General features: G+C 52.7%; 2 protein-coding genes across 2 annotated transcripts; one reads left to right on the forward strand and one right to left on the reverse strand.

The window, feature by feature from the left end:
- The first annotated feature begins 1,627 nt into the window (after window positions 1-1,627).
- On the forward strand, window positions 1,628-13,624 carry LOC136943752 (E3 ubiquitin-protein ligase RNF19A-like). Its single transcript, XM_067237194.1, has 10 exons — window positions 1,628-1,775; window positions 3,514-4,362; window positions 7,977-8,185; window positions 8,344-8,488; window positions 8,839-9,001; window positions 10,040-10,154; window positions 10,653-10,814; window positions 10,974-11,187; window positions 11,349-11,489; window positions 11,607-13,624. The coding sequence occupies exons 2-10, from the start codon at window positions 3,746-3,748 to the stop codon at window positions 12,421-12,423; spliced, it is 2,583 nt and encodes an 860-aa protein (XP_067093295.1). The 5' UTR covers window positions 1,628-1,775; window positions 3,514-3,745; the 3' UTR covers window positions 12,424-13,624.
- A 1,179-nt stretch (window positions 13,625-14,803) lies between these two features.
- Window positions 14,804-26,964, reverse strand: spag1b (sperm associated antigen 1b). The gene is made up of 18 exons (XM_067237405.1): window positions 26,816-26,964; window positions 26,493-26,652; window positions 26,177-26,296; window positions 25,997-26,067; window positions 25,776-25,885; window positions 25,585-25,690; window positions 25,053-25,183; window positions 24,374-24,480; window positions 24,038-24,146; window positions 22,472-22,924; window positions 20,893-20,992; window positions 19,802-19,954; window positions 19,109-19,266; window positions 18,283-18,424; window positions 17,216-17,342; window positions 16,864-17,022; window positions 16,351-16,701; window positions 14,804-16,262 (listed from the first exon to the last, which is right to left on the reverse strand). Exons 1-18 carry the CDS (start codon window positions 26,962-26,964, stop codon window positions 16,134-16,136), a joined length of 2,835 nt encoding a protein of 944 aa, XP_067093506.1. The 3' UTR covers window positions 14,804-16,133.
- Between the last annotated feature and the right edge of the window lie 450 nt (window positions 26,965-27,414).

Here is a 27,414-nt window from a genome sequence, read left to right on the forward strand (position 1 = left end):
AGCCTCAGCTTACCCCAGATTCCTCATGTCACATGATCTGCTGCCTCTCACTTGTCTGGGCCTGATGTTCAATCTCTATTCAGAGAGGCTGGCTCGCTCGATGGGGCATTAACAGGAAGTCAAAATGAAAGAAATGAGTAAGACTGGTTGATGTGAGACAAGTGGCAGAAGGGACACTCTTACTCTCCTCGCATGGTGCCGCGTCACCCCTCCATTTTAGAAGACACTGGCCGGTTGTCCATGTAATCCTCTCTAGGGTGGATAAAACACGTCTGTCTGCCCTGTCTGCCAAATATTTTGGAAGAGTTGTGCAATTGCATATTTCAAAACAAACAAATTTGTTTTAGCTGTGTTTTGGAAGGAGTGTGGGAAAGAGTGGAAAATATGTTCACTCTACTATGTGTGTGATATCCATTATTTCAGTGAGGGGATGATGTGTGTCTGTGCTTTCTCAAAAAACTACATTCATTGTATAACATCTGTCTTATAGTCTTATAGTCTCTCCACTGGTTCTTCAAATCATAAAAGCTCTGACTTACCTTTATAGTGGAAGTGTTTGGTGAAGTGAAGGAAGACTTTATGATTGTTTATCTGGTTGCTATGGACACAGAATACAGTCTGGGTTAGCACCGGTTTTCAGTTCTGAATCATGAAGGGGAATTACAACAATTATGTGTGCGTGTGTGTTTCATGACAGGGAGCTAAATCATCTCCTTTCTTCTGACCTATTAAATACAGAGCAGTAGCTTTTTTATTATCTATTTGAATCTTGGTTGGTTGTGAAGAATGTCGAGGACTCTGTGTATGTGATGCAAAATACTTGCTCTGTTTAGAAGCCTGCCAGGAATTTACTACTCTCATCTGCTGTGTGCAGGTGTTAGTGATCAAATACTTCACAGTGACTGTGCTTCCCGTTCTCAGATAGGAAGCAGGCGAGATGGAGGTACATCTGCCTGGATGCGAGGGAAGACAAAATGGGAGCTGTAAATTCAGTGAGTCTTGTGTGTCAGCAATTTGTCGACACCAGCATATTTCTTTTCCATGTGAGAGAACATGTGTTTGATGTGTTTTGAGCAGCTTCTCCCAACAGAATTATTCAATATATATTCAAAGGTGCTGTATGTATCCTTTGTGTATATATTGCTCAAACAATTTAAACAATAATATAGTTAGATCTTCTGATTAAATGGACTGTGCAGAGGACTCAGCACGTTAATATCTATTGGCTGACATGACTGTCAACTCAGGTATGTCTTTAACTTCAAATTCCATGATGCCAGGCAGTATCCTAATGCATCCCCTATCTCTAACAGTTATGAGAAGCATGTGAGCAATGTCAACGTTGGGTAACTGGCTGTCTGTATGGGAATCACACATTTTCATCACACATGGGAATGAACACATTTTCATTTCCAACGTCATATCCAATTACCTTTTTCAGTTCAAAAGTGATCAATCAATTAGTCAAATGTATCCAGCTGACAAATCTCAAAATAAATCGTGATTTAACATGCCTACGTTTGTACATGAACAAAGTCTCGCGAGATATGTGAAACTGTTTCGAATAGTCAACGCGAGCAATGAACAACGGGTGAGCTTGAGCTGTTGATCAGAGCGGATGAAGGTGGGACCGCCGACCGAAAAGAAGTATATTGGAAAATGTGAAAGTGACGAGACAGCTTTTACCTCTTTTATTTGATCGGGACTACGATGTAAAGAGAAAGCGTTGATTTATTGAGATATCTCAAGACAAGTAGTTTTGCACTTCCTAATCGGTACGTTCATTGCGTTTCTATGTTGGTTGACTCCTAATAATTGCAACCCAGTTGCTAGCGAGCTAACGTCTCGTTAGCACGCAAACTAGCTAGCGAGAGCTAGGTAGGTAGCTATTGCCTGCTGTGTGAGTTAGCTAGTGCTAGCTTAGTCTATTCGCTGGAATCAAAGATGACTATATAAACACATTATAATGTGTCGCTGTTGTAAATTGTTACCTGATTTTGCAAGCATGTGTACTTCATTAGCAACCTTTCGCATTTAGCTATCTTAGATTGCGACAGAACGTGATGCGTTTATTTTTGTTTAACGTTCCATGGAATGTTTATGTTCCAGGAAATACTCAGTCTCAGAACTAGTAGTCTACTTGCAGTTCACCCACTGTTGATCACTCGGTTGCCAGTTGCTCACTCGCTAGCTATCTAGATTACTGATGGGTCGTGTGGCATCTATACATTTATACCTCTGACTTCATTGGGTTGGAGAACGATAGTTAGTGTTAGTTAGCCAAGTTATTGTTTTTCGCAGCTAGCTTACGTTAGCTAGATAGTATGCTCAGGCCAACCTCTGTAATAGAAAGGTAGCTCTAAGACTGAGCCTGGAATTAACGCATTTACCCGCTTTTTATAATTCCTCACGTATGTATCATGGTCATTTTAGCCAATGTCAAACTGTAAGATTTAGAATCTGCCCAACGAGGCATTATATTTGGAAAACATTTAAACGTTTTAAGTCGTCTGTTGTGACACATGTTTGCTTTGTCCACCTTCTGTGGAGACCATCACTTGATGGTGTGACACCTGACAATATGCATCCAAGTGTGTATCTAATCTCTTAATGTTAACTTGAATATTGTGTGTGTCTTCGCAGACTTAAAAGCGTGTACACCATGGCTAGCTCAATATGAAACTAACATACAATTGTGTGCATACCGGGAACTTATGAGACCTAGTCTGTAATGAGTCAGTTAAATTGCATACCATTAACTCACTTCCTATATCACCTTGGTCAGCCAGACCTTGCTAGTCAGCAGTGATGCCATGGAAGTATAACACAAACACACGGGCTGTCAGTGGTACAAGGTTGTCTACCTCCTTGCTTGGTTGTCAAGAAAAATGCACATAATCTTTTAAGGCTAGCTATCTGGAGACCACCTGCCTCATGACAAGATAATTAGTCAATCGGCTATGACAAACCTTAACGACACACAAAATAATGGATTAGTAGTCAGAGGTGTGTGTGATAGTAAGTAAATGTGTTGACATTGGTGGCCTTGGTTTGAAGGCTGTTGTTTAAAGGAAGACTTTTCTCTGGACCTTCGCCAGTCCGAGTGACGAATGTGATCTTCTGCTCTTGAGCTCTTCTCTCCATGCCGGCATTCCTCTCCTCGAGGGCAGACGTCATTGTTACATGAGTGTTCAATCTGAGAGCAGATGTTTTCCCTGGCAAGGAGACTGACAGCAGTCTCCGAACACAGCTGTTTGGAGCAGCAAGGAGCTAGTGTTCTAACGTGTCTGATCAAATCAGTCAACATAACCTCTTTCAGCTGGTGGGAGTGTTTGGGCTTTCTGTCTGATGGCAAATTGTGTTATTTGGGTGTATGAACGACAATTTGAAGTTTCACTCGACTTGGACAACTTTCCGATGGACGACAGTTGGTTACCTGTGTGTACGTTTTTTAAAGTTACTGGTCTGACAGATGTCTCTCCCCCCCCCCCCCCCCCTTCTTCTCCAACCCAGGTATTGAGGTGTTGAAGCCCCACATTGAGAGGGGCTAGCTGGCTGATATGATTGATTCACCGGAAGAAACCACCATGTCTTAAACCGTGTCCCGCCCGCGGAAAACCTGTCCCCCCACCCCGGACCCCCACCCCCCTCCCCCATCCACCCCCCTCTCCCCCTCCCAGGCCTGGCCCTCCCTGTCCATGTGAGGGGCGTGGCCGGTTCCCCTCTACTCCCCTCCGGAGGAGACATGAGTCTCCAGAAGCACCAGCAGATGGGTTCGGACAGGGACCTCCAGTCCACCGCCTCCTCCATCAGCCTGCCCTCGGTCAAGAAGGCCCCCAAGAAGAGGCGCCTGTCCCTGGCTGCCTTCTTCCGACGGCGCCGGGAGCCCAAGCGCAAGTCCCGCGAGCTCCACGTCGGGCTGGGAGGGGTGGACGGCATCGCCAGCATAGAGAGCATCCACTCCGAGATGTGCAACGACAAGAACTCCGCCTTCTCCGTGGCGGGGGCGGCCTCCACCTCCTCGGGAGGCTCCTCCGCCGCCGCCGGCCCCTCCTCCCCTCCCTCCTCGGGGCTGCTGGAGTGCCCCCTGTGCCTTCTGCGTCACTCCAAGGACTGCTTCCCTGACATCATGACGTGCCACCACCGCTCGTGCGCTGACTGCCTGCGCCAGTACCTGCGCATCGAGATCTCCGAGAGCCGTGTCAACATCTGCTGCCCCGAGTGCTCGGAGCGCTTCAACCCCCACGACATCCGCATGATCCTGGCCGACCACGCCCTCATGGAGAAGTATGAGGAGTTCATGCTGCGCCGCTGGCTGGTGGCCGACCCGGACTGCCGCTGGTGCCCCGCACCGGACTGCGGGTGAGAACTGGGTGCAGCAGACACACTCACAGACACACACACATCACATAAAATGGGTGGGCAGCTCTAGCTAGCTGTCTGGGCCTCTGGTCTGGGCCTCTGGTCTGGGCCTCTGGTCCAGCTCTGGTGACTGCCCTAGCTAGCTGTCTGGGCCTCTGGTCTGGGCCTCTGGTCTGGGCCTCTGGTCTGGGCCTCTGGTCCAGCTCTGGTGACTGCCCTAGCTAGCTGTCTGGGCCTCCGGTCTGGGCCTCTGGTCTGGGCCTCTGGTCCAGCTCTGGTGACTGCCCTAGCTAGCTGTCTGGGCCTCTGCTGCAGTGGAACAAAAGCGTGGCGTCTGGCCGGCGGTCTGCTGACACCATCGTTTGGGCCCATTGTGCTTTCATAAGTAGAATGGGGTTGGAGCCCAGCCTGGGTCACGTGACCAGAGGGGTGGGGGAGGAGAGGAGGATGGCACTGCCAGGGCCAAGAGTGGTGGCACCGAAGAGAACATGCTGCTGATTGGTGCCTTGGAGTCGCTAGGACAACAACATGCCCTAACTGAAGCTCTTTAGCCCAGTCTCATAGGATCACTGTGTGTCTGGATGTCAGAGTGACACTGACACACAGCTGAGTCCCTTTAGTTTATGGATTGCCAGTCTATTTACTAGGGCTCTGTTGGTAAGGCAAATTGTACAGCCAATTTGTAGAGCCATTAACAGTAATGTGATATTATGGAGGGCTCTGTGTGTGTAATTCATGTGTAATACATCAGACATGGATTATCAGGGTTAGGATTGGTTAGAGGATAAGAGGTAGGGGAGGAGATCCTTCTTTAGGACCCTGCCACAGCCCCCAGTCTCAGCCCCCAGTTCCCAGTCTCAGCCCCCAGTCTCAGCCCCCAGTTCCCAGTCTCAGCCCCCAGTTCCCAGTCCCCAGTTCCCAGTCTCAGCCCCCAGTCTCAGCCCCCAGTCTCAGCCCCCAGTCTCAGTTCCCAGTCTCAGCCCCCAGTCTCAGCCCCCAGTCTCAGCCCCCAGTCTCAGTTCCCAGTCTCAGCCCCCAGTCTCAGCCCCCAGTTCCCAGTCTCAGCCCCCAGTCTCAGGCCCCAGTTCCCAGTCTCAGCCCCCAGTCTCAGTTCCCAGTCTCAGCCCCCAGTTCCCAGTCTCAGCCCCCAGTCTCAGCCCCCAGTTCCCAGTCTCAGCCCCCAGTCTCAGCCATCGGTCCCTAGCCCCAGTCCCCTGTCCCAGCCCCCTAGCCCCGGCCCCCAGTCTCAGCCCCCAGACCCAGCCCCATGATGCAGCCCTGTGTTCCACACCCCAGCTGAGTCACTATCACCACCAGTCAGGGACTTAGAGGCCAGTCGGCCTTGCTGGCTGATCCTGGGGGAAATACTTTGTTTACTCTACCTAAGCTCCACCCCCTGCTAGAGCAAATATTAGCTTGGCCACGAAAGATGGCCTTTCCAGCCTAGTACGCAGCAGATACCTGGTAGGAACAGATGGACTGCCATTGACCTGTAGGGGGGAAAGGAGAGGAGGAGAGGAGGGGGGGGGGGGGGGGAGGAGAGGGGGGGGGAGAGGAGGAGAGGATAGTGCCTAGGATAGGGTGGAGGGAGTCCCATCAGGAGGGTAGGAGGTAAGAAGGGAGAAGTGAGAGAAGGAGAGGTGATGTGCGTGGAGGGGGGGCGGGCATATGCCTGATCTGCTGTTGCCGTGTTAAAGTTCCTGCTGACGGACGGACTTGACCAGGGCCAGAGTCCAGACCAGGACCAGTGTGTTCTGGGTAAATATGACCTCAACCCCCCTACGCAGGAGATGTACATCTAGTTACCTCTCTCTCTCGCTCTCCCTCTCTCGTGTCTGTACTGTGGCCTGATGTGTCCCTCCCTGGTCAGTAATTCCCAGGCCATGCAGGGCTGTGGATAGCTGTCTAATTCCATTCCTGACTGCCTGCTGGCCCACCGCCACTGAGCCACACTGCTGCTGCAGTGCAGGGAAGGACGGAGGGAGGGAGGGAGAGCGTGTGTGTGTGAGAGAGAGAATTTTTGTGCGAGTGTGTGTGTGTATGAGTGTGTGCATGAGAGGGTATGTGTGTGTGTGTGAGAGTGTGTCTGTGTGTGAGAGGTCAGATGCCAAGACTCGTTAGCTGTCTGATCATCTTGATCATGATGAACTTGAGCTCCCGCCTCGGCCACTTTCACGTGCGGCCGGCTCCACTTGGGAGTGTTGTCGGCAGTCATTTCCTTTTCTTCCAGGAATTGTTTGAGATAATAAAACTCATAAAGACGTGTCTAACTCCTCCTCCTCTGCGCTCTCTCGCTCTCTGTCTCTGTGTGTCCAGTTCAGAAGAACAGCCGTTCAGCACGTTGTCAGGCCAGTCGGCCGTGTTTTAGACAGGACAGAAGGTTTATGACCTCCGTCTGCATGGTCTCGGTGTTCCTTGTCTCCAGGGCACCTGGCCGCCCTACCTGTTAATGTTGGTCTTCCTTTATGACTCACTGTTCCGTTGGCTAGCACACCGGGCTTGGCTAGGAGGGCCCCTTTGATAGCCTGGACAGTTTTGTGTTGTCTAGGGCTAGGAGTGGTCTGTTGTAACGTAGCCTAGTTTTGTGTTGTCTAGGGCTAGGAGTGGTCTGTTGTAACCTAGCCTAGTTTTGTGTTGGCTAGGGCTAGGAGTGGTCTGTTATAATGTAGCCTAGTTTTGTGTTGTCTAGGGCTAGGAGTGGTCTGTTGTAACGTAGCCTAGTTTTGTGTTGTCTAGGGCTAGGAGTGGTCTGTTGTAACGTAGCCTAGTTTTGTGTTGTCTAGGGCTAGGAGTGGTCTGTTGTAACGTAGCCTAGTTTTGTGTTGGCTAGGAGTGCTGTGTTGGTTGCCAGGAGAGTTTTCTTGGCCTACATATCTTGTATATCACTGTAAAACAATGGCCAGTAGACACAGACAGCCCACACAAACTGATGGGAACTCCAGGCCAGACCCAGTCCTTGTAAAACCCTCGACCCAGTCCCTGGTAGAATTCTAAACCTGGCCCAGACCATGGTACAACCCCAAAGCAGGCCTGAGGCCCAGAGCCTGAAGCCGTCCTACTGGCCTCCCCCATCCCCCCCTGGGGTCCATTAGTCCAGTCTGCAGTGTGTATCAGCTCGGACACGAATGCTATCAATCGAGTTTTTCCTGGATCATGTTAGGATTCCACACCCTGACCCTGGAACAGTCAACTGGGGTGAAGGTCCAGAACCTCCTATGGTCTTTGAGAGGGATTTGAAGGGAGTAGAGAGGAATATGTGGGGGAGAAAAGGGAGGCATGCGGGGAACAGTGGGCCGATTGGAACCCAGGATTAATGCTCCCTGATAGGAGGATGGCGGGGTTCTGTGACGACACAGGAAGTACAGGATTGATTCTCTGGCTGATGGCTAAGGGAGGATTTGACTGAAGGAGAGACTGGATGGATGGAGGGAAGTAGAGACCGATAGGAAGGGAGGTAAAGACCGAAGGAGGGAAAGAGGGACAGAGAGAGATCGAGGCCGATAGATGTAGGGTGGGAGAGAGAGTGAGGTAGGCCCCCCCCCCTGTACCCACCCTATCTCCTGAACCCTCCCGCCCAAACGGCGCCCCCCTAACGCCCCTGCTCGTGTCCGCAGGTATGCGGTGATCGCCTTCGGCTGCGCCAGCTGCCCCAAGCTGACGTGCGGCCGCGAGGGCTGCGGGACGGAGTTCTGCTACCACTGCAAGCAGCTGTGGCACCCCAACCAGACGTGCGACGCGGCGCGCCAGCAGCGGGCGCAGAGCCTGCGGCTGAGGACGGCGCGCTCCTCCTCCCTCAGCTACAGCCAGGAGAGCGGCGCCGCAGGTACGCCGGGGGGAACGCGCACGCACGCGCACACTCACTGCACACGCGTACGCCTGCGCACTCCGTCTTTCTTGCGACACACTCCGCGCGCACACGCGCGCGAGGTGTGGCCGTGTTCTCACTCGCGGGTGTTTCTCCCCCCCTCTGCCGTCCCCCAGCCGATGACATCAAGCCCTGTCCGCGCTGCGCCGCGTACATCATCAAGATGAACGACGGCAGCTGCAATCACATGACCTGCGCCGTCTGCGGCTGCGAGTTCTGCTGGCTCTGCATGAAGGAGATCTCTGATCTGCACTACCTGAGGTGAGACGCGCACGCAGACATGCGCTACACGCGCGCTACACGCGCGCCCCACTAGCATCTGTCAGAGCATTCAGTGGTGCTTCACAGCTTTTACAGTAGCAGTAGGATGACAGGGAAATGGAGAGGAAATGGAAAAAAGCTATTTTTTTATGGTCAGCTCTATTTGGAAACTTCCAGTTCCCATCCAGTCTGTCAACGTGGTCAGTGTGTGCTCTCCCCTCTCCGTCTCTTCACCCACGCTCTCTCCCCTCTCCTCTCCTCTCCTCCACCCTTTCTCTCCTCTCCTCCCCCAACCTCTCTCTCCTCTCCTCCCCTACCCCGTCTCTCCTCCCCCACCCTCTCTCCTCCAGTCCGTCAGGGTGTACCTTCTGGGGCAAGAAGCCGTGGAGCCGGAAGAAGAAGATCCTGTGGCAGCTGGGCACGCTGGTGGGTGCCCCCGTGGGCATCGCCCTCATCGCCGGCATCGCCATCCCCGCCATGATCATCGGCATCCCGGTGTACGTGGGCCGGAAGGTGAGGCCACGCGTGGACCCGTTTGTCATACAGTCGCAATGCAAGAGTCTGGTTTCCGTGTTGAACTGGTTGCTACTACAGTATCTCGAGTGAACACCACATTACTTAACAACATTTCTTTCCCCTCATGACATGTCATTACTCACAGAGCCGTGTCAAATATGAAAGAGGAACAATAAAACCACGGTCCTCTGCCAGAAAGTTTCTAAATTCCCCCGCAGAGCCTGCCAAGATGGAGGCCGAGCCAGAGCCATGGCTCTCTCCTGCTCTCCCCCACCTTCTGCTACTGTTACTGCAACACTGTCTGCTTAGAGTAGCGTTCATTACTGCAACACTGTCTGCTTAGAGTAGCGTTCATTACTGCAATACTGTCTGCTTAGAGTAGCGTTCATTACTGCAACACTGTCTGCTTAGAGTAGCGTTCATTACTGCAATACTGTCTGCTTAGAGTAGCGTTCATTACTGCAACACTGTCTGCTTAGAGTAGCGTTCATTACTGCAATACTGTCTGGTTAGAGTAGCGTTCATTACTGGAATACTGTCTGCTTAGAGTAGCGTTCATTACTGCAACACTGTCAGGTTAGAGTAGCGTTCATTACTGCAACACTGTCTGCTTAGAGTAGCGTTCATTACTGCAATACTGTCTGCTTAGAGTAGCGTTCATTACTGCAATACTGTCTGCTTAGAGTAGCGTTCATTACTGCAATACTGTCTGCTTAGAGTAGCGTTCATTACTGCAACACTGTCAGGTTAGAGTAGCGTTCATTACTGCAACACTGTCTGCTTAGAGTAGCGTTCATTACTGCAACACTGTCTGGTTAGAGTAGCGTTCATTACTGCAACACTGTCTGCTTAGAGTAGCGTTCATTACTGCAACACTGTCTGGTTAGAGTTGCTTACTGCAACACTGTCTGTCTGCAGTGCTGTCTGGTTGCAGTAGCGTTCACTACTGCAACACTTTCTGGGTAAAAAAAGAGTTCACTACTGCAACACTGTCAGTCCCCCTGACCCTGTCTCCTCTCCCCCTGACTGGTTCAGATCCATAACCGCTACGAGGGTAAGGATATCTCCAACCACAAGAGGAACCTGGTGATCGCTGGGGGCGTGACCCTGTCTGTCATCGTGTCTCCAGTGGTGGCAGCCGTCACCGTGGGTGAGTGTTCCCCCCCCCCGTCTACCTCCCTCTCTCTTTTCCTCTCTCCCTTTCTCTTTCCATCTCACATACAATCACTCACTCACTCACACACACACACACACACACACACACACACACACACACACTCTCTCCCTTCCTCTCCATCATGCCAACCCCTGCTGCAGTCGCCCCCGAGAGCAAGGTCAACAAATAATCGGCAGGCAGGCTCGTAAACCCTGACTTCCTGTCCGTTTATCGACTTATCCTGACGGGACTGTTCCTCCTTCTCCTTCTTTTCCCCTGTGTACTCGTGATCTGGTCTTATGTAAAGCTGTTTGTTTTCACATTCGATTTTGCTGGAAGGGTCATTTCAACTCAGGAGATGCCACCTTGCTGAGCTGTCCTGTACAACGGTGACCTCTGCTGGATGTGTCTGGTCACTGCAGGAAATGTTACGCATGTGCGTGTCCTTAAGTATTTCCGTGTGGGTGTCCCTGTGCGTGCGTGTGTGCACAGGCGTGGGCGTGCCCATCATGCTGGCGTACGTGTACGGGGTGGTGCCCATCTCCCTGTGCCGCAGCGGGGGGTGCGGCGTGTCGGCGGGCAACGGCAAGGGCGTGCGGATCGAGTTTGACGACGAGAACGACATGAACGCCGGCAGCGGGGCGGCGGCCACAGGTGCGTGAGCGCCGCTGGCTCCGCCCACCCTTACTTTGGGGGGGGGGGGGGGGGGAACTACACACACAAAAACAGAAGAAAACATATGAGAATGGTGATCCTGGGTCCTCACCTCATTTCCTTTCCTCACCTCATTTCCTCTTTCCTCCTCTCCTCCAGACTCCACCTCCGTGGTGGACTCCAGGAACAACCCCAGCCTGGGGGAGGGCAGTGTGTGCGGCCTGACGGGCAGCCTCAGCGCCAGCGGCAGTCACATGGAGCGCCTGGGCACCATGAGGGACAACCTGAGTGAGAACGCCAGCACCATGGCCCTGGCCGGGGCCAGCATCACTGGCAGCCTGTCAGGCAGCGCCATGGTCAACTACCTGCACAGGTGTGTGTGTGTGTGTGTGTGTGAGCGAGCAGTAACCAGTGCTCACTTTGTGAAACACTCAAACATCAGTCAGAAGACGACGACATGACAAACTGGACATCCCGCCTGTTCTGTCATGGATGGTGTATGTGATGATATCACCCCCCCCTCCTCCTCTCCAGGCTGGAGGTGCAGGCGGACGTCCAGAAGGAGCGCTGCAGCCTCAGTGGGGAGTCGGCCACCGTCAGCCTGGGGACCATCAGCGACAACGCCAGCACCAAAGCCATGGCTGGGTCCATCCTCAACTACCTGCCCCTGGACAGGTGAGCACAGCAAACGCCTCAGAGAACATACACACTCACTCACTCTCTTACACACACACACACTCACAAACAGTCACTCGCACGCTGACAGACCCCGTCCTCCCGTCCCGTGTCCAGGGACGGCACCAGTGTGGAGGTCCAGGTGGACATCGAGTCCAAGCCCGTCAAGCTCCGGCACCACAGCGGCAGCAGCAGCCTGGAGGACGCGGGCAGCACCGCGGGCCGCTGCTCGGGCTGGAGCTGCCCCTCCGGCTGCCCCGCCGAGGGCAGGGGCCCCCCCTCCGCCGCCTCCACCCCGGCAGCCCGCGGCTCCAAGGAGCCCTGTGCCTCGGGGAAGAAGAGCAAGGGCAAGCTGAGGAGGAGGAGCGGAGGAGGGGGAGGAGCTGGGGGAGGAGGAGGAGGGGGAGGCACCAAGATCAACGAGACCAGGGAGGACATGGACGCCCAGCTGCTGGAGCGGCGCAGCACCAGCTCCGAGCTGGAGTCCCCCTCCCTCAGCGGCAGCCTGCCCTCCGTGGCCGACTCCCACTCCTCCCAGCTCTCCGAGTTCAGCTGCTGCGACCTGGAGAGCGCGAAGACCTCCTGCGGCCACGCCTCCGGCGCCGGCGACTACCACGGCCGCTTCGCCGCCGTCAGCCCCCTGACCGAGGTGGAGAACGACCGGCTGGAGAGCTGCCCCGCCCGGGCCTGCCGCTCCCCCGGCCCGCTCCCGCCCCCCCACTCCCCGGCGTCCTCGTCGGCCGGCGCCGGCCCGGAGACGACGTCCTCGCCCCGCTGCCGGACGGAGGACAACGTGAGCCTGGTGGGTGCCGCCGAGACGGACTCCTGCTCGGACGAGCTGCTGAAGGAGCCCAACAACAACCACAACCACAGCAGCCAGGCCCCGTCCACGTGCGGCGGCATCAAGAACCCCTGCATCCAGACTGAGATCTGACGCCCACAAAGTGCTGCCCCACCGACTCTCCACGTCAGTCCCCCCCACTTGTTCCCCCACGCTAACCGAGCGGCCCCACCGCAGCTTCGAAAGTTCCACCCTGGCGTCTTCAGGGCCTCGTCCCGGAGGGGAGATGGCTCATATAGTGTTTGTCAGAGAGCTGACGTCGGCTGTGTCCGCTGACAGGACTGTCGATGTGTTCTGTGTGAAACTAGGGAGTGTTCCTCCAACAGACATGCCTGTGTTGATGGTAGGATGATGAATGCAGGTGTTTCTTCCCAAGAGCTCACATTCCCACACCTTAAACTCTTTTGTATTCATCCAGCTGGCTACGGTCCTCTATGAACCTACGTGGGTGAAGAAAACCACTGTGCCACAACTACGTTACCCATAGTTCACTCGGGCTCTTTAGTGAGGATATAGCACCATGCAGGAGTCCTAGGCTCGTAAAATTCTGTGGAACTTGATAGGGACCAGGCAATATATTTTTTTGTTTTTGTTTTTTTGCCCAAATGGAAATTTCTAAATCGTCGGTCACTTTTGTTCAGTTTAAATTTGTTGTTTCATTTCTGGATGTTTGGAAAGGAACCTGTTGTGATACAGGAGTCTTGGTTGTATTATATGGATCTATAAGGTATTCTGTGGGAGTGTAGGAGAATTCTCCTGGAGGGATCGGTTCCCAGTCTGAAAGGAAGGGTGGGGGGGCGGAGGTGTGTGTAGCTGACCAGTGCTGGGAGCTGCCCTCACGCCCCGCTAGAAAGACTGGGGGGGGGGGTCATGTTTAGTTATTTTGATAACCAATGAGGTTGGTCAATTCTGTGAAATTGGTTAAACGTTTTTGTTTTTTTGACGTTCGTCGAGTTCAGTTGCAGGGTTCTGACTTTGCCGAATCCAACCAGAACTTTGATATCTGTGTTTAACTCATGGTGCCTTGGGGAAAAAGAAGCTGTTTCAGTCAGTGTCCGTCGGTGTCTTCAAGACTTCAAGCTAATGATTTCAGAATGTCTGTGTGCCCGTGGCAGGTGTTCGCTCATACACTGTGGTAGACATGATAAATCAATACTTTTTCAATTGCCTACCAAAGACAGCACTCAGGCTCTTGTTAACGTAAATCCTGTCAACCCGTTGATGTCCGACCGCCATCTTGAGACTCAATAATGGTGCATCGTCCAGCCCTCCCCTGTGAGGGGGGACGGGGGGGGGGGAAAACACCCAGGAATCCACAGACTGCTGTTTTTGTACATGCTTTATTACAAATGCTACGCAATGAACCGAGGGGCCAGAGAGGGCCTAGGCACCTGCACTGTTAACCTCATAATTCCATGGATTATCGTACTGCAATGCACAGCGAGCGGGGATGCACACGGCTTGCGTTCCCAGTCCTCCCAGTCCTCCTCTGTGTTTCCCACGTCTGTCCTCTGTCGTCGTTCAGTGCTGCTGTGTGGTGGGTGGCGTCACTCCGCGCTCCAGAGTGACGGGGCCGCGCTCCGCAGTGACGGGGCCGCGCTCCGCAGTGACGGGGCCGCGCTCCGCAGTGACGGGGCCGCGCTCCGCAGTGACGGGGCCGCGCGCCGCAGTGACGGGGCCGCGCTCCGCAGTGACGGGGCCGCGCTCCGCAGTGACGGGGCCGCGCTCCGCAGTGACGGGGCCGCGTTCCGCAGTGACGGGGCCGCGCTCCGCAGTGACGGGGCCGCGCTCCGCAGTGACGGGGCCGCGCTCCGCAGTGACGGGGCCGCGTTCCGCAGTGACGGGGCCGCGCTCCGCAGTGACGGGGCCGCGCTCCGCAGTGACGGGGCCGCGCTCCGCAGTGACGGGGCCGCGCTCCGCAGTGACGGGGCCGCGTTCCGCAGTGACGGGGCCGCGCTCCGCAGTGACGGGGCCGCGCTCCGCAGTGACGGGGCCGCGTTCCGCAGTGATGGGGCCGCGCTCCGCAGTGACGGGGCCGCGCTCCGCAGTGACGGGGCCGCGCTCCGCAGGGACGGGGCCACGCTCTGCAGTCCTTCACCTAGGGTCGTTGTCGTTTTTTGGTTTCTGCTTTGGTTTCGTTGTCGAGGTTCTTCTCCAACAAGCCCAGTTTCTGTACTCCCACTTTGAACACTAGTGCCAGACATACATTTGTAATTCGTGCAGAAATGACATTAAGGTATTTGTATATTTGTTTGCTAATTTGCTTTACAATATGCGTGTAAATGCATATCGGAAATTAAAAAATGAGCTATACAAATTTGTTTGGGTCGTGTCTATGGTTTGATAGGTGTGTGTACACAACACACACACACACCAGGTAACGGTTTACAGTTTTATTCAACTGCATCTTTCCATGACATCATAATATAATTCACAACCATTTTTAAGTACTGTACAGAGAAAGTAGTCTATATAAAGTAGATGTATTCCAGTTTATTGATAAATAATCCTTAAATTGTGACTCCTCAAAATATTTGTACATCTCTTTGCAAAGCTAACAGGTAATATAATGGTCAAGTTAAGCGGCTGGCTCTGGTGCGCGGAGCAACGGAGCCCCTGCCGGTATTGCATCATCACAGCTGCCAGCTCTGCTCCCTGAATAGAACGCGGTACATTCAATTAGAGGTTGAAAAACATGAATTAATTAACATTTGACAATATGTATGTATTGACGTCTTTTAAATAGGCTCTCCCCTCGTGGAACGTTCTTCTGAAATCTATACAGTCCTTTGACGGAACACTCCCCCCCCCACCAAGAGCAAAATCCCCGAGGCAGGCGTCTCACAAAGACGCAGATTCTCTCCGGCCGCACGGCTGCTCGTCAGAGCCGGGCGTCAAGATGGATGTGTGCATTTGACTCGCGCAGCTTTGCTAGTCAAATGAAGGGCGTTTTTATGAGGTCTTAGTCATCCCTACTCTTAAGTAAAGACTAAAGACTTGAGTAAAGCCTTTACACACAGCCCTGGATGAAGCCTGCATATGGGTTTACACATACAGAACGACACATGAATACTCACATCCGACTGTAAATCATGCAATTTGCATTATTATTCTGTTTTACCATCAATGGACGTCCGATCCATTAAAAGATGAAGAGCCCCAACAACTTGAACCCAAGCCCCTCATGTCTGCGTTCTGGAACAGAAACCCCCCAGCATGCGTCTCTACATCAGCAGTGATCTTTTCTAAAGAACCCCTGGTTGCACTACAAAGAGATGACTCCTTAGATTATTGCTGCGAGAGAATCTTATATCTGCCAGCTTTCCATCTTTTCAGAGTCTTTTAACTCAGGGTTCTAACTAGTAGCTGGGCCAGAAGTATGAACTGCAGCCGATATGCCTCTGGCTCAGCGGGGTAAAGAGAGAGAGAGAGAGAGAGAGCGAGAGAGAGGGGAACACCAGCTGATACCTGTCTGTCTCAACCTGCACACTGGGCCCAGTACAAGAATACTCTGGAAGCAGAATGGCCATTTTACACGCAATACTGCAATCCAATCACTTCTAAACATGTTCACAGGTACAAAAGTATACATCAGCAAAATGTTTTTACGAGAGAGAGAGAAAACAATATAGACTAGTGGTATGCGCTAAACAGAACACAAACAGAACGTAGAAGGAGAAGACGAGAGTGTGTTTGGGTCCTCGATATTGCTGTCAGTACGCCATCTTGGAGACCTCAGCCCGTTTGCATAGATCCTTAATGTAGCTGAGCACATGCAGGGTGGGAGGAGGGGGGCGGAGGGGTCAGATGTACATATTGGCCAGGTTCTGAACATCGTTCCTGGTGAACGCCGTCCCCTCCTTGGCGGACAGGCGCTCGAACAGCTGGGTCATGTGACGTTGCTCGCTCTGCTCAAGGAGCATCAGGACCACCTGGGGAAGAGAGAGAGAGAGAGACATGGTCATCTGGAAGTCCGCCCTCACTAGTCTCGAATCAGAGCCGCGACGAGCGCCCGCTTACCGAGAAGCGCTCTGTTTTGTGGAGTTGGCTGAGGTGCTGGTAGACCAGGTCCGGTTTGGTCTGCAGCAGGGGTGTGTCCAGAGCCTGCATGATGAAGTGGATGCTCGCCGCGTCCAGCTGGCTGCTCAGGTACACGGGCAGGCTCTCGGGAGGGACGTGGGTCAGGAGCTCGGCGCACGCCGCCGTGTCGCCCGCGGCGCGCGCCGCGTTGAGCGACTGGCCGAACTCGTAGGCGTTGGCGGGCTGGAGGTTGATGGCGACGCCGTCCATGGCCCCGCAGCGGTTGTCCATGGCAACAGAGGCGTCTCTGTCGGTGGCGGCACCTCCTATCCGCTCCTCTTCTCCATCCACCTGAGAAGATCGGGAGGATTAGGAAAGAGGAAAGGTTACTCGGTTCTAGAAATGTAGTTATCTTCCCACAGGTGACGTCCCCTGACTTCCAACTGTCTAACTCTTCCGGAATGTCCTCCGTCTGCGATCGCAGATCCAGGGATGGGTGGATGGCGGCCTTACCTCGGTGATGGCCACGGGCTTCCTGGGCTTGGCGGGCGAGCCTGCCGCTAGACTCTGTCTGAGGAGCACCGTCACCTCCTCCAGCTCCGTCTCGGCCTCCTGCACCTTGGGGTCCAGCTGCAGAACCTCCTGAAGGTCACCACTGCACGCTAGGTAGTCCTGGAGACGCGGACACACGCACACAAAAGATGGCACACCCAAGTCATTCACACATGCAGTCTGTTTGATCCCTTTTTCAGGGTGTGTCTTAAAACAAATACACATTCCAAAGGTTCAAGGAGACTATTGCATCAGGCCAAAATTGGCAGGGTCACAAAAGATCCCGAGGGCGGTCCCCACCCTCCATCCTCACCTTGAGGCCCTTATTGGCCATAGCCCGTCTGTAAAAGGCCTTCTTATTGGTTGGCTCCAGCCTGATTGCTGAGTCACAGTCTTGCTTGGCTTCAGCGAAGCGCTCCACTTTCAGATAGCACAGGGCTCTGCGGGATAGAGCGCACAGTCAGCCCCCCTCTGCCAACACAGGGTTAGGATCAGAGCTGGGTGGGAACCCTGTCAGTCTTTCCATGGTGTTTGGAAGCCAGGCACACAACCTATGGCATGTTTACACTGTGCATGGCTGGATACACAGGCCTGTGTGTGCGGATGTGTGTGTACACATCCTGTGCATACACACATAAGGGCACGCAAAGGCAGCAATGACTCATATCACTGTGGGAGCAAGCGCTTCCTCCGTCAACACGACACGTACTATTGTGAGGGTGAGGGAAAAAGAGACAAGAGAGCTGGTCTCTCAGGGGAGCCCAGAGCTAAGGCCTGTCCTCTCCTGTCTTTCTAGGACAACGTACGGAGGTCTAAAATTAGCTGACTGACAAAGGGGGTGAGCCGAGGTGCGGACATAATGAGCAGCTGTTTCCTCTCCCGCCACGCCACTGCTTGCCTCGCCAGACTCATCTGTAATCAGATGCAGGCTAGTACCGTTAGCAAGGCTAGCAAGGCTATTACAATTAGCAAGGCTAGCAAAGCCAGTATGGCTAGTAGGGCTAGCAAGGCTATTATTGGTGGTACGGACAGTAAGATTAAAAAGACTAGTATAGCTAGTATGGCTAACAAGGCTAGCATGGTAAACAGGACAAGATAATCTAGGTAGGGCTAGCAAGGTTGGTAATGTATGGCTAGTAGGGCTAGAAGAGTTGTCAAGGCTAGAAGAGTTGTCAAGGCTAGTAGAGTTGTCAAGGCTAGAAGAGTTGTCAAGGCTAGTAGAGTTATTTAGTAAAATTAGCAAGGCTAATAGGGTGGTAATCAATGGCTGCCTTTTTGAGATAAATGAAACAGGGATGAGGTGTGTATACTATATGGTTTATGTCCTGTGTTTGTGCTACATGGTATGTATACTAGGTGTGTACAATGGTACAACCTTACCTGTTGGTGTAGATAGCACATTCATCTGGCTTGAGTTTAAGGCATTCACTGTACTTCCCTAGAGCCTCAGGGAACTGGCCTCTCTTAACAAACTCGTTTCCTTCCTGTTTCAAGGTGTTGAAACGTACTTCTGCTCTCCTGGCTGATGAAAGAGCAAACGTCATAGATTAGTAGTAATCCCCACAGGTCATTCAAACCAGCCACACATTCAGTCAGCCACTTTCTCAATTCTAAAATCCCTCCCATTCGCTTCCTACGGGATTAAACTCCAAACGACTCGCGAGGAATTGCCATGAACAGCGTCTCCTACAGAAGACAGTGTGCCAATTCTCTATTTGAAACACAGACATGCCATTCAGCATCAGTCAGTCTCTCCCAGAGTGAATGGGACGTGGAAGGGGAATCAAAATGAAAACACAAGCTTCCAGCTCCGTTCCAGTTATAAATACCCTCTGGACAGCCTTGAGCCTGGCACCGCAAACTGCTTGGTCAGGGAACACATGATAGCGATGATGAATGTGATGATGAAGAGCATCCGCCTCTGTCTGAGGTGATTCTACACCTCACCCTTCCCTGAAGCAGCTCTGCTTCTACCCCGCTACCTGCCCCCCCTCCCCCCATCATGCCTGACCGGCCCCATCCTGGTGCGTGTGTTCACCGTGTTTGTGTTTACTGCGTGTGGGTGGGTTTGATCCGACAATAAATATCCGCGACGACATAGCAACCTCTGAGAAAGGGATGTACGGAGAACAGACAGACAGCCTGTGTGCGTGTGTGTGAGATGGGAGTTGGTGTGTGTGTGCGTGTATCTGCGTCACACACACACCCGCGTCCTGGGCGGCTTTCTCGCTGCGGGCCTGCAGCAGCTCAGCGTTGGGGGGCTCCTCTCTGCGGTGCTGCTGGGCTGACAGGGGCACCAGGGGGATCTCTGGAAGCTTCCCCCTCCACTCTGAGCCGTCCTGCTCTATCAGCAACCGGGTTATCCTGTACACACACACACACACACACACACACAAAGAGCACTTTAGTACAGATATGTGTACCATACAGTACGTAACACAAACACATATAGTACAGATGTGAATGTACGCATACACACACACACACACACAAACGTACACGATACACACACCCTCCTGTGGGTTATCTTATTATGTAACTGAGAGGATGCGTGGCAGAGGCCGTAAATAGCGGCTCGCTGGAGGACAGAAGGTAAGTCTGTCCGCTGCTAATCAGACGAGGCATGTCTGCATGTGCGTGTGTGCGAACGGTGAGGAATCTCAGGAAGAGCCCACGCGCTCGCGTGCAGCCTGGACCCCACAACGGAGCCGTCTGACGCACCGCGGCGCGCGCGTGACAGCCCACGCGCCCTCGCTAACAGCCAGGTGGTCTGGGAGCCAGAACCAGCCTCTGAGGGGGGGGGAGAGGGAGAGGGGGGGGGGTTTGTGGGAGGGGGGGGGGGGAGAGGGAGAGGGGGGGGGTTTGTGGGAGGGGGGGGGGGAGAGGGAGAGGGGGGTACCTGTTGACGCTGTCATGGGCAGCCTGCACTCCGTTGTCGATCTGCAGCACAGTCTTGTAATCCACGTAGGCCTTGGAGTAGCGCTCCAGCGTCTCGTAGGCCATGGCTCGTCGGAGGAGGGGCTTGAGGGAGAAGGGGTGGAGCTCCAGGGCTCTGGTGTACACACATGAGGAAAAGGGTTAGGCCAGCTGCGCCCACAACACACACACACACACACAGCATGTCTGGGAACACTGAATGAAACCACACTCTGCTTCATGTTAGGCTCCCTCTCCAATCATCTCTGTGTGGTGGGAGGTGTGTCTCTTGAGTCTGTGTGTGTGTGTGTGTGAGTATGGGTTGGTGAGAGTGGCCTCAAAAGGCCTTTCATTTGATAGGGAAATCACTGCCCTCATAATTATCCTCTGGCTAAATGATTTGGAGGAACTACAAAGGCTTAGGGAGAGATGTTATGTAAAAGTGCATCTGCTGGCTAGCAGTCCAGGGAACGAGATGGAAGAAGGGAGGGGGGGAAAGAGGGAGGGAAGGAAGGAGGGGGGAAAGAGGGAGGGAAGAAAGGAGGGGGGGAAGAGGGAGGGAAGGAAGGAGGGGGGGAAAGATGGAGGGAAGGAAGGAGGGGGGAAAGAGGGAGGGAAGGAAGGAGGGGGGGAAGAGGGAGGGAAGGAAGGAGGGGGGAAGGAGGGGGGGAAAGATGGAGGGAAGGAAGGAGGGGGGAAAGAGGGAGGGAAGGAAGGAAGGGGGGAAGAGGGAGGGAAGGAAGGAGGGGGGAAAGAGGGAGGGAAGGAAGGAGGGGGGGAAAGAGGGAGGGAAGGAAGGAGGGGGGGAAGACATGAGGGAAAGGGAAGGAAGAAAAGAGGGAGGGAGGAAAGGGGGATGATATGAAGAGGGAGGGAAGGAAGGAGGGGGAGGGAGAAACAGAGGGAAGAAAAGAGAGAGATGGAAGAAGGGATGGAAGGAGGGATTGAGGGACAAATAGGGTCTTTACCCTGGAAGGAAGCAGGGCTCATCCTCACCATCACCACACATTCACCATTTTGTTCTGTGCGTGTGTGCGCAGGCAATGTGTGTGCGTGTTCCTTAGCGATACTCACTTTGTGCAGTCCTGTATACAGTCTTGACTGTTGCCATCCTTAAGGTAACAGGCCGCTCTGTTGGAATAGAGAATACACATATCCTCTGGGCTGTCGATACCTACAGGACACACGCACACAGAGATGGCACGGTTAGAGGAGCTGCGTGTGCTGAACCCCTGCCCTGCGGTGAACCTCCTCATGCGTGCGAGGAGGCGTTTATCATGTGTCTGAGGGCGCCAGCATGTGGGTACACCACTCTGTCTAGGCACGTCACAACTGGCTGCTAACACTTACAACCAGGGTGGGGTTTTAATAAGGCCAGGAAATGATGACAAACCCTTCAAATGGGCCTCTTGGTTCAAACAAAAACATACCAAACGCGAAAGGACTCTCCTGGGATGAAATGACTTAGTACATCTCCCAAAACGATGTCAACGTTTGTATTTGTTTACTTCACAAATAACTTATTATTATTCTTTTGCGGCTGGTTTTATGGCCTTGCTGGTGGAAAAGCCGGTCTAACCGCATTGAGAGATGAATTACAATTGCACTGGAGATCTAAGGGGCGTAGAAACCAAGTTGTACAGTGTACTGGCTGATCCAGTCTGTCAGCAGGGAGGTCTACAGTGTCACGGTCTCTCTATGGTCAACTGAGCCGAGCTGATGATGGTCAGTCTCACATCACTGGTCAACACTGCAACACAGCAAAAGTGCTGATGTCGGAGAAACGGAAGAGAGGAGCGAAAGTCGGAAAGACACAGAAAGAAGGAGGAATAAATAGAGAGAGAGAATGAAGGAGAGAGAGGCACAGATTGAGACAGTGTAAAAAGGAGAGAGGAAGAGAGGGGAGAGACATGGAAAGTGAAACGAGCGAGAAAGCGGCGAGACTAAGGCTAAGAGAGAGGCAGAAAGAGAGAGCGACCGGGGAAGCAGTTCCCTCTCCTCCGTCAGAGATTTACTACTGCAGTCTCCCAGAATCCATTTCACAGTGAATGATCAGGAGTCATGTGACCTGCAGGGACCTGAGCTGAGAGGCTTAACTCGAGGCATGAGCTAAAACAGAAACCGGGCAGAATAACAAGCTCTTCGTGACGCATCACCCTCTCAAAACCACACATCACTTCACCGGCAACAACCCGCTCCATAAATATTCACATAACAACTCATATATTTCGCAGCCTAATCCAGCACACACATTGTGGTTCCTAGGTTTCAAAGTCTAAATCGGGCTAAATGGGCTCAGTCGCAATAATAATGCACCAGTAGGGTAAAAATGGTGTTATCAGCTTAATTTCCACAATGAGTGATGACCTTTGATTTGTTTCAGCCACTAGCTTAACACATGATAGGAAGACAGCACCAACTGGGAATAGAAAGGACCTGAAGCTAGCCACTGGGCTAAAAAATGAATGAGGCTTGTCATGAGTCAAACAAAAGGAAACCCAAAAAAAGCTCTTAGATCTTGTGTTGAACAAAGCAAACCGTCGCAGGACACGTCGCAGCACACGGCGCAGCGCAGCCGGCGATAAAACCAGCCGAGCGAAAACAACAACAACAGCAGCAGCAGCAGCCGACCCTTCACTGCCCGGCACCCTACCTGAGTCTGTGAAGCCCGTAATGGCAAGGGAGTATTTCTCCAGCGCGTCGGCAAACTGGCCGTTCTTGAACAGCAGGTTGCCTTCGTTCTTCAGCCTGGCCAGCGGAGGAGGCAGGGCCCCCGCGGGGGCATCCAGGTTGCTGCCTCCCTCTCCGCCAGTGGGGGAGGCTGCCGGCCCCGCTGCCTTGGAGCTGACCTGCTCCGCCGTCCCCCTCCTCCCCCCCTGGGCTCCGTTGGTCTGGGCCTTGTCCGTGGCCTCCTGGCCGGCCACCTTGTACTTGTCGGCGCTCCCCCCCCTGCCCCTCCAGTGTCCGTGGGAGCTGTTGGCCTCTCCGTGTGGGGCCGCGTCGCCCCGACCATGGGGCTTCTTCTGCGCATTCCCCATGTCTCCCCTCTCGTCAGGAGCAGCTGTACGCTCCCCTCCCACACTCTGGCTAGGCTCGACCGGACGAGCTGCAGGAGAGAGAGAGCCAGAGCGGGAGAGAGAGCGAGAGGGAGGAGACACGCCCACAGGACGCAGTCAGAGCTTACATCACGGTGGGGGGAGGGGTCCCTCCCCCCGGCCACATGAAAGGGGAGTTCCAGGAAGCCGCTCTCTTTCACAACGGCAGCCGGTGGGGGAGGGGCGGGGGAGCGTGTGCACATTCTGTGAAATGTTGTGCTAGTATGATAGGCTGGCCAGGGTACGGCTGTGTGTGTGTGTGTGTGGGGAGAGGTTCCCCCTCCACAGGATGTGGGTTAGAAGGGTATCAGCAGGGCTGTGCGAGATAGACCTGTCTGAAACACTCACCACACACAGAGGCCTCACGCAATCACCCGCGCCATTAGCAGGAGTGATTCTACTGGTGGATTAAAGGACAAATCCCCTGTCAGGCGCTTAGAGTAGGGATTGAATGATCAGAGGAGAGCCAAGCACACATTCCACTCGGCCACATAACACTACAGTCCTTCTGTTTAAAGAACCAATGAGATCACCTCACGCTGTAACATGTTCCTGGTTAACTTTATGGTGTTAGTCCACCAGACTCTGGTAAATAAGAGCATTAGAGCATTGTTAAACCTAGCACACCAGGCAGAGGCTGCGCTCAGGATGGTAAACTATTTGTCTTAGACTGGGGAGGGGGGGGATCAGGCCCAGCATCTTAGCTAATTAAGGGGTTGGCTGCTCTGATTGTCTGGGAGGGAGAGAGAGAGAGAGAGGGTGGGGAGCAATTTCAGGTTCAGGTTCAGTCAAAATTGGCAACCATTTGGTGTTAGGATCAATGGGAATGTCAATACAAAGTCCTTTCGTGTCTTTTTATAATAATAATAATACAGAAATGTGGTTCTATTTTATATATGTTGAGCATATTCTGCTATGTGCAGATAGTTTACTTATTCCCTGACTGCCTTGGGAATCAGCTGATGTCACGTTTCATGTTTTGTTCTGAGGGCCGAGTCAACCATGAGGCGTGTAAAGTCCTACATACACATCTTCCACCACCCTAAACAGACGGATTAACATAGGATGGGCGAGAACGCCCACGCTTAGAACATTCCCTTGTGACTAATCCCTTCCTCTCTCACCTCCATCCTCCACTTCCTCCTCCACTTCCTGGATCAGCATCCTCTTGCCTTTCCCTGGACGATCCCCAGTACTGTCGTGTATCTTCTTATCTACCTCTATAAGGAGTTTCTGAATGAAGAACAGGAAAATAAACAACGGCTTAAGTGGTTATAATTGGACGGGCCAGTTTCCTAGATACGTTGCACGACCAAATCAATACCGCTTCACTTCCTCCATGTTGAGGCAGCGACGGGGACACCCAGTGGACACACAGAGGTACTGAGCGTTGGGGATGGGGAAACCCAGCATCCTATCATTGGACCGTGTCTGAGTCGCGGAGGGTGTATGGTACGTACGCTGGCGACCAGGTTGTGAGGTTCTGCCTGCAGCACGGTCCTCAGGTTCCCCGCCGCCTCCTGGTACCGTCCCAGCTGCTTCTCCACGGTGGCCCGACGCAGCAGAGCTGAACAAACACACCAGGAACAACAAGTTCTCCTCACTCTGCTACCCTGTTTTATTCGGTGACAACATGAGCGATAATGGCTTCTTTTTTCTCTCGTGTTTTTCATTGTTCTAAATCAACCGGCGCTGGTTCATGTAGGAGACTCGGAGACCTAGCGCGTCACTAGCAACTGTTCATGTCACTCCGCCGGGGCACACCTTCTTTGCAGGGCGGGCTATTTAACAGGATATCGCTGCACTGTGCATTGCTAGTGCGACACAGGATGCTCTCTGTCTAATCTGCTGCCTCCCCCTCCCCAGCCTGCACCCTTGGGTCTGTGTTCCTATCGTAGGGGGAATGCGTTCCCCCTCTCTGCTCGGATGTCGAGACGGTGTCCCCGTTGGGTGCGGCAGGGAGCCGCTGCGAGCAGAACCATTATGCCAAATTCAAGTATTACAATCATGTATTGTACCGTGTGCAATAAAGTAAATAACACTACTGAGTCCTCCTGCCTGAACCTCCTGTGTTCACACGACCCTACAGTGCTGGATTCATTTGTTTTATCACCATCCACTTGCGAGTGAGGACCTGACCTTTCATGTTGCTGGGCTCCATCTCCAGGACCTTCTGGCTGTCCCTGAGGGCGTTGTGCCAGTGCTGCAGCTTGATCTCTGCCTGGGCTCTGTTGTTGTAAGCCGCCACCGTTGGTGCCAAAGACACACTCCTGCAGCCCCCCCCCCACACACACAGTAGAGACAGACAGTAGAGACAGACAGTGGGGACAGACAGTAGAGACAGACAGTAGAGACAGACAGTGGGGACAGACAGTAGAGACAGACAGTAGAGACAGACAGTGGGGACAGACAGTAGAGACAGACAGTAGAGACAGACAGTAGAGACAGACAGTGGGGACAGACAGTGGGGACAGATAGATCGGTACACACAGAACAGACAGTCAAGACTGAGGGAAACAGAGACGTTCTACATTTTCACCTTACCCTCGTTCAATTCCAAACGTCGGAATGCTAATGTCTGTTCTCAGGCTGGATATAGTCTCCTTCACGAGATCATCAGCGTCGGAATAGAGTGAAGCACTGTATCTAGAGAAGCTGTGAGTGGTCTAACCTGGTGTAGAAGGCCACAGCCTCCTCAAAGGCATTGGCTCTGAAGGCCTCGTTTCCTTTGTCCTTCTCACGGCTGGCATGGAGGACCTTCTCCTGATCTGTCAGGCCTGAGAGGACACACGTCCGGTCAGCTGTGTCCAAACACAGACAACATCAAGGAGACGGAACGCACACAGATGGGAAAGAACGTACCTGTAGCGTTCAGATTAGTCTTGATTTGAGGATGTTCGGAATTGATCATCGCGGGGGACGCCTTGGTGACATTGCTATCGACCTTATCACATTCCTTGTCGACGTCGAACCTGGAATACACGTTGACAGGGTGCTAATGAGAAGGATGGAGTGTAGCTGTGGTGTGGACGAGCTCGACCTGGGAAGGAGCTCTCCAGGCAGGAGAAGAGGATGCAACTCACTTGTCCCAGTCTCGATAATCTCGAGGTGCTGAGTTCTTGGAGGACTTTCTCAGTCCTTTTGAAACAGCGCTCTGTCATTGAAAGCAATTGAAAAGAATAAAAAAACACTCAGTATTGGGCATCCAATAATACTATTGTCAGAAAAGAGGTGAACTGAACCATTTTTTGGAATGACTTTACCTGACTAAGAGGAAGAGAACAGTTAGAGCCACGCACTGGAGGGAAGTTCTCGATGTCAGATAAACACAAGGACTGCTTTTTCAGCTCCCCCTCAACCCCTTTGGCTTCCTTCTCCCACGCCTGAGAATAACAGTTAGTAGGTAAGTGATTGTCATTTTGACAAACAATTGTAAATGTTGGTGATTTCATGTGTTTGTTTTTATTTAAGTATGTTTGTATGTGTGTGTGTGTGTGTGTGTGTGTGTGTGGTGGGGGGGTGATGCTAATTTGACCATCCCAGAGAGGTTGCTGTAACAGTTCAGTAGAGGAGAAGTACCTTCATCTCAACAGTGATCTGATTCCATTCATCCGTAGACAGACTAGCAGCTGTCGCCACAGGATTCTCCTTCCGGAGGGAGCGGCTCTTAGGGTCCAGTTTCTCCAGGTGGTTCTCACAGAACTGGGTCAGGTGGGGATAGATGCCCTCATCTCCTGACCTATGACAGAGTGGTTGACCCAATACACCAAAACATTCTCTGACACGTGGACACTGTATGCAGTCTGTGCTGACTTCAAATTGTTACAATTACAATTACGGACTTAAAGTATGCATTTATAGATATTTAAACGTTGTCTCTGAGTATTTTAGTACTACAGTACCTGAGAATCTTTAAAATCTTCTCCAGATACTTCACGTTAGTGCACTTCTCAATGTACCCATAGTCCAGGTGGTCTACTGGTACGGTCCCGTGGCCACTGGTCGACACTTCTTCTTGATCCAGCATTGAGGAGACATCTTTTGCACTCATGGCTAAAATCAGATGAAAACGATATAAGTTTAGGTATGCTGCTAACCCGCTAGCCAGTGACTAAAAGCCAATTTAAGCTTTAGTCTAACCACTAGCCAGCTAGTGTGTCCTGTACAGTACTTTAGCTAATATTGATTAAAAAAAAAGTGGCAGATGATGAGTGATGATGACGTCTTACTAAAAGCAATCAAATCCAGTAGTAACTTCCAGTGAAACACTTTGATACAGTTAATTTTCTAGCTAATCCGGATGGTAAAAATAAGGTTACCTGTACGTTACCTACCTAATAGTTAAACTTTATCTACGAGGTAACTTCAAAACAGCGTGACAACTACACTCGATGAGTTGCTATGGTAACAAGATTCCGTCTGCGAAGGCGGAAACACGTGATACTTGCCCTATCACTTTAGTTGGTGAAGTTCCCACGAAATTTGAAACGTGGCCACTAGT

Source organism: Osmerus mordax, chromosome 6 (assembly GCF_038355195.1).
Source record: "Osmerus mordax isolate fOsmMor3 chromosome 6, fOsmMor3.pri, whole genome shotgun sequence".
Taxonomy (NCBI): Eukaryota; Metazoa; Chordata; class Actinopteri; order Osmeriformes; family Osmeridae; genus Osmerus; species Osmerus mordax.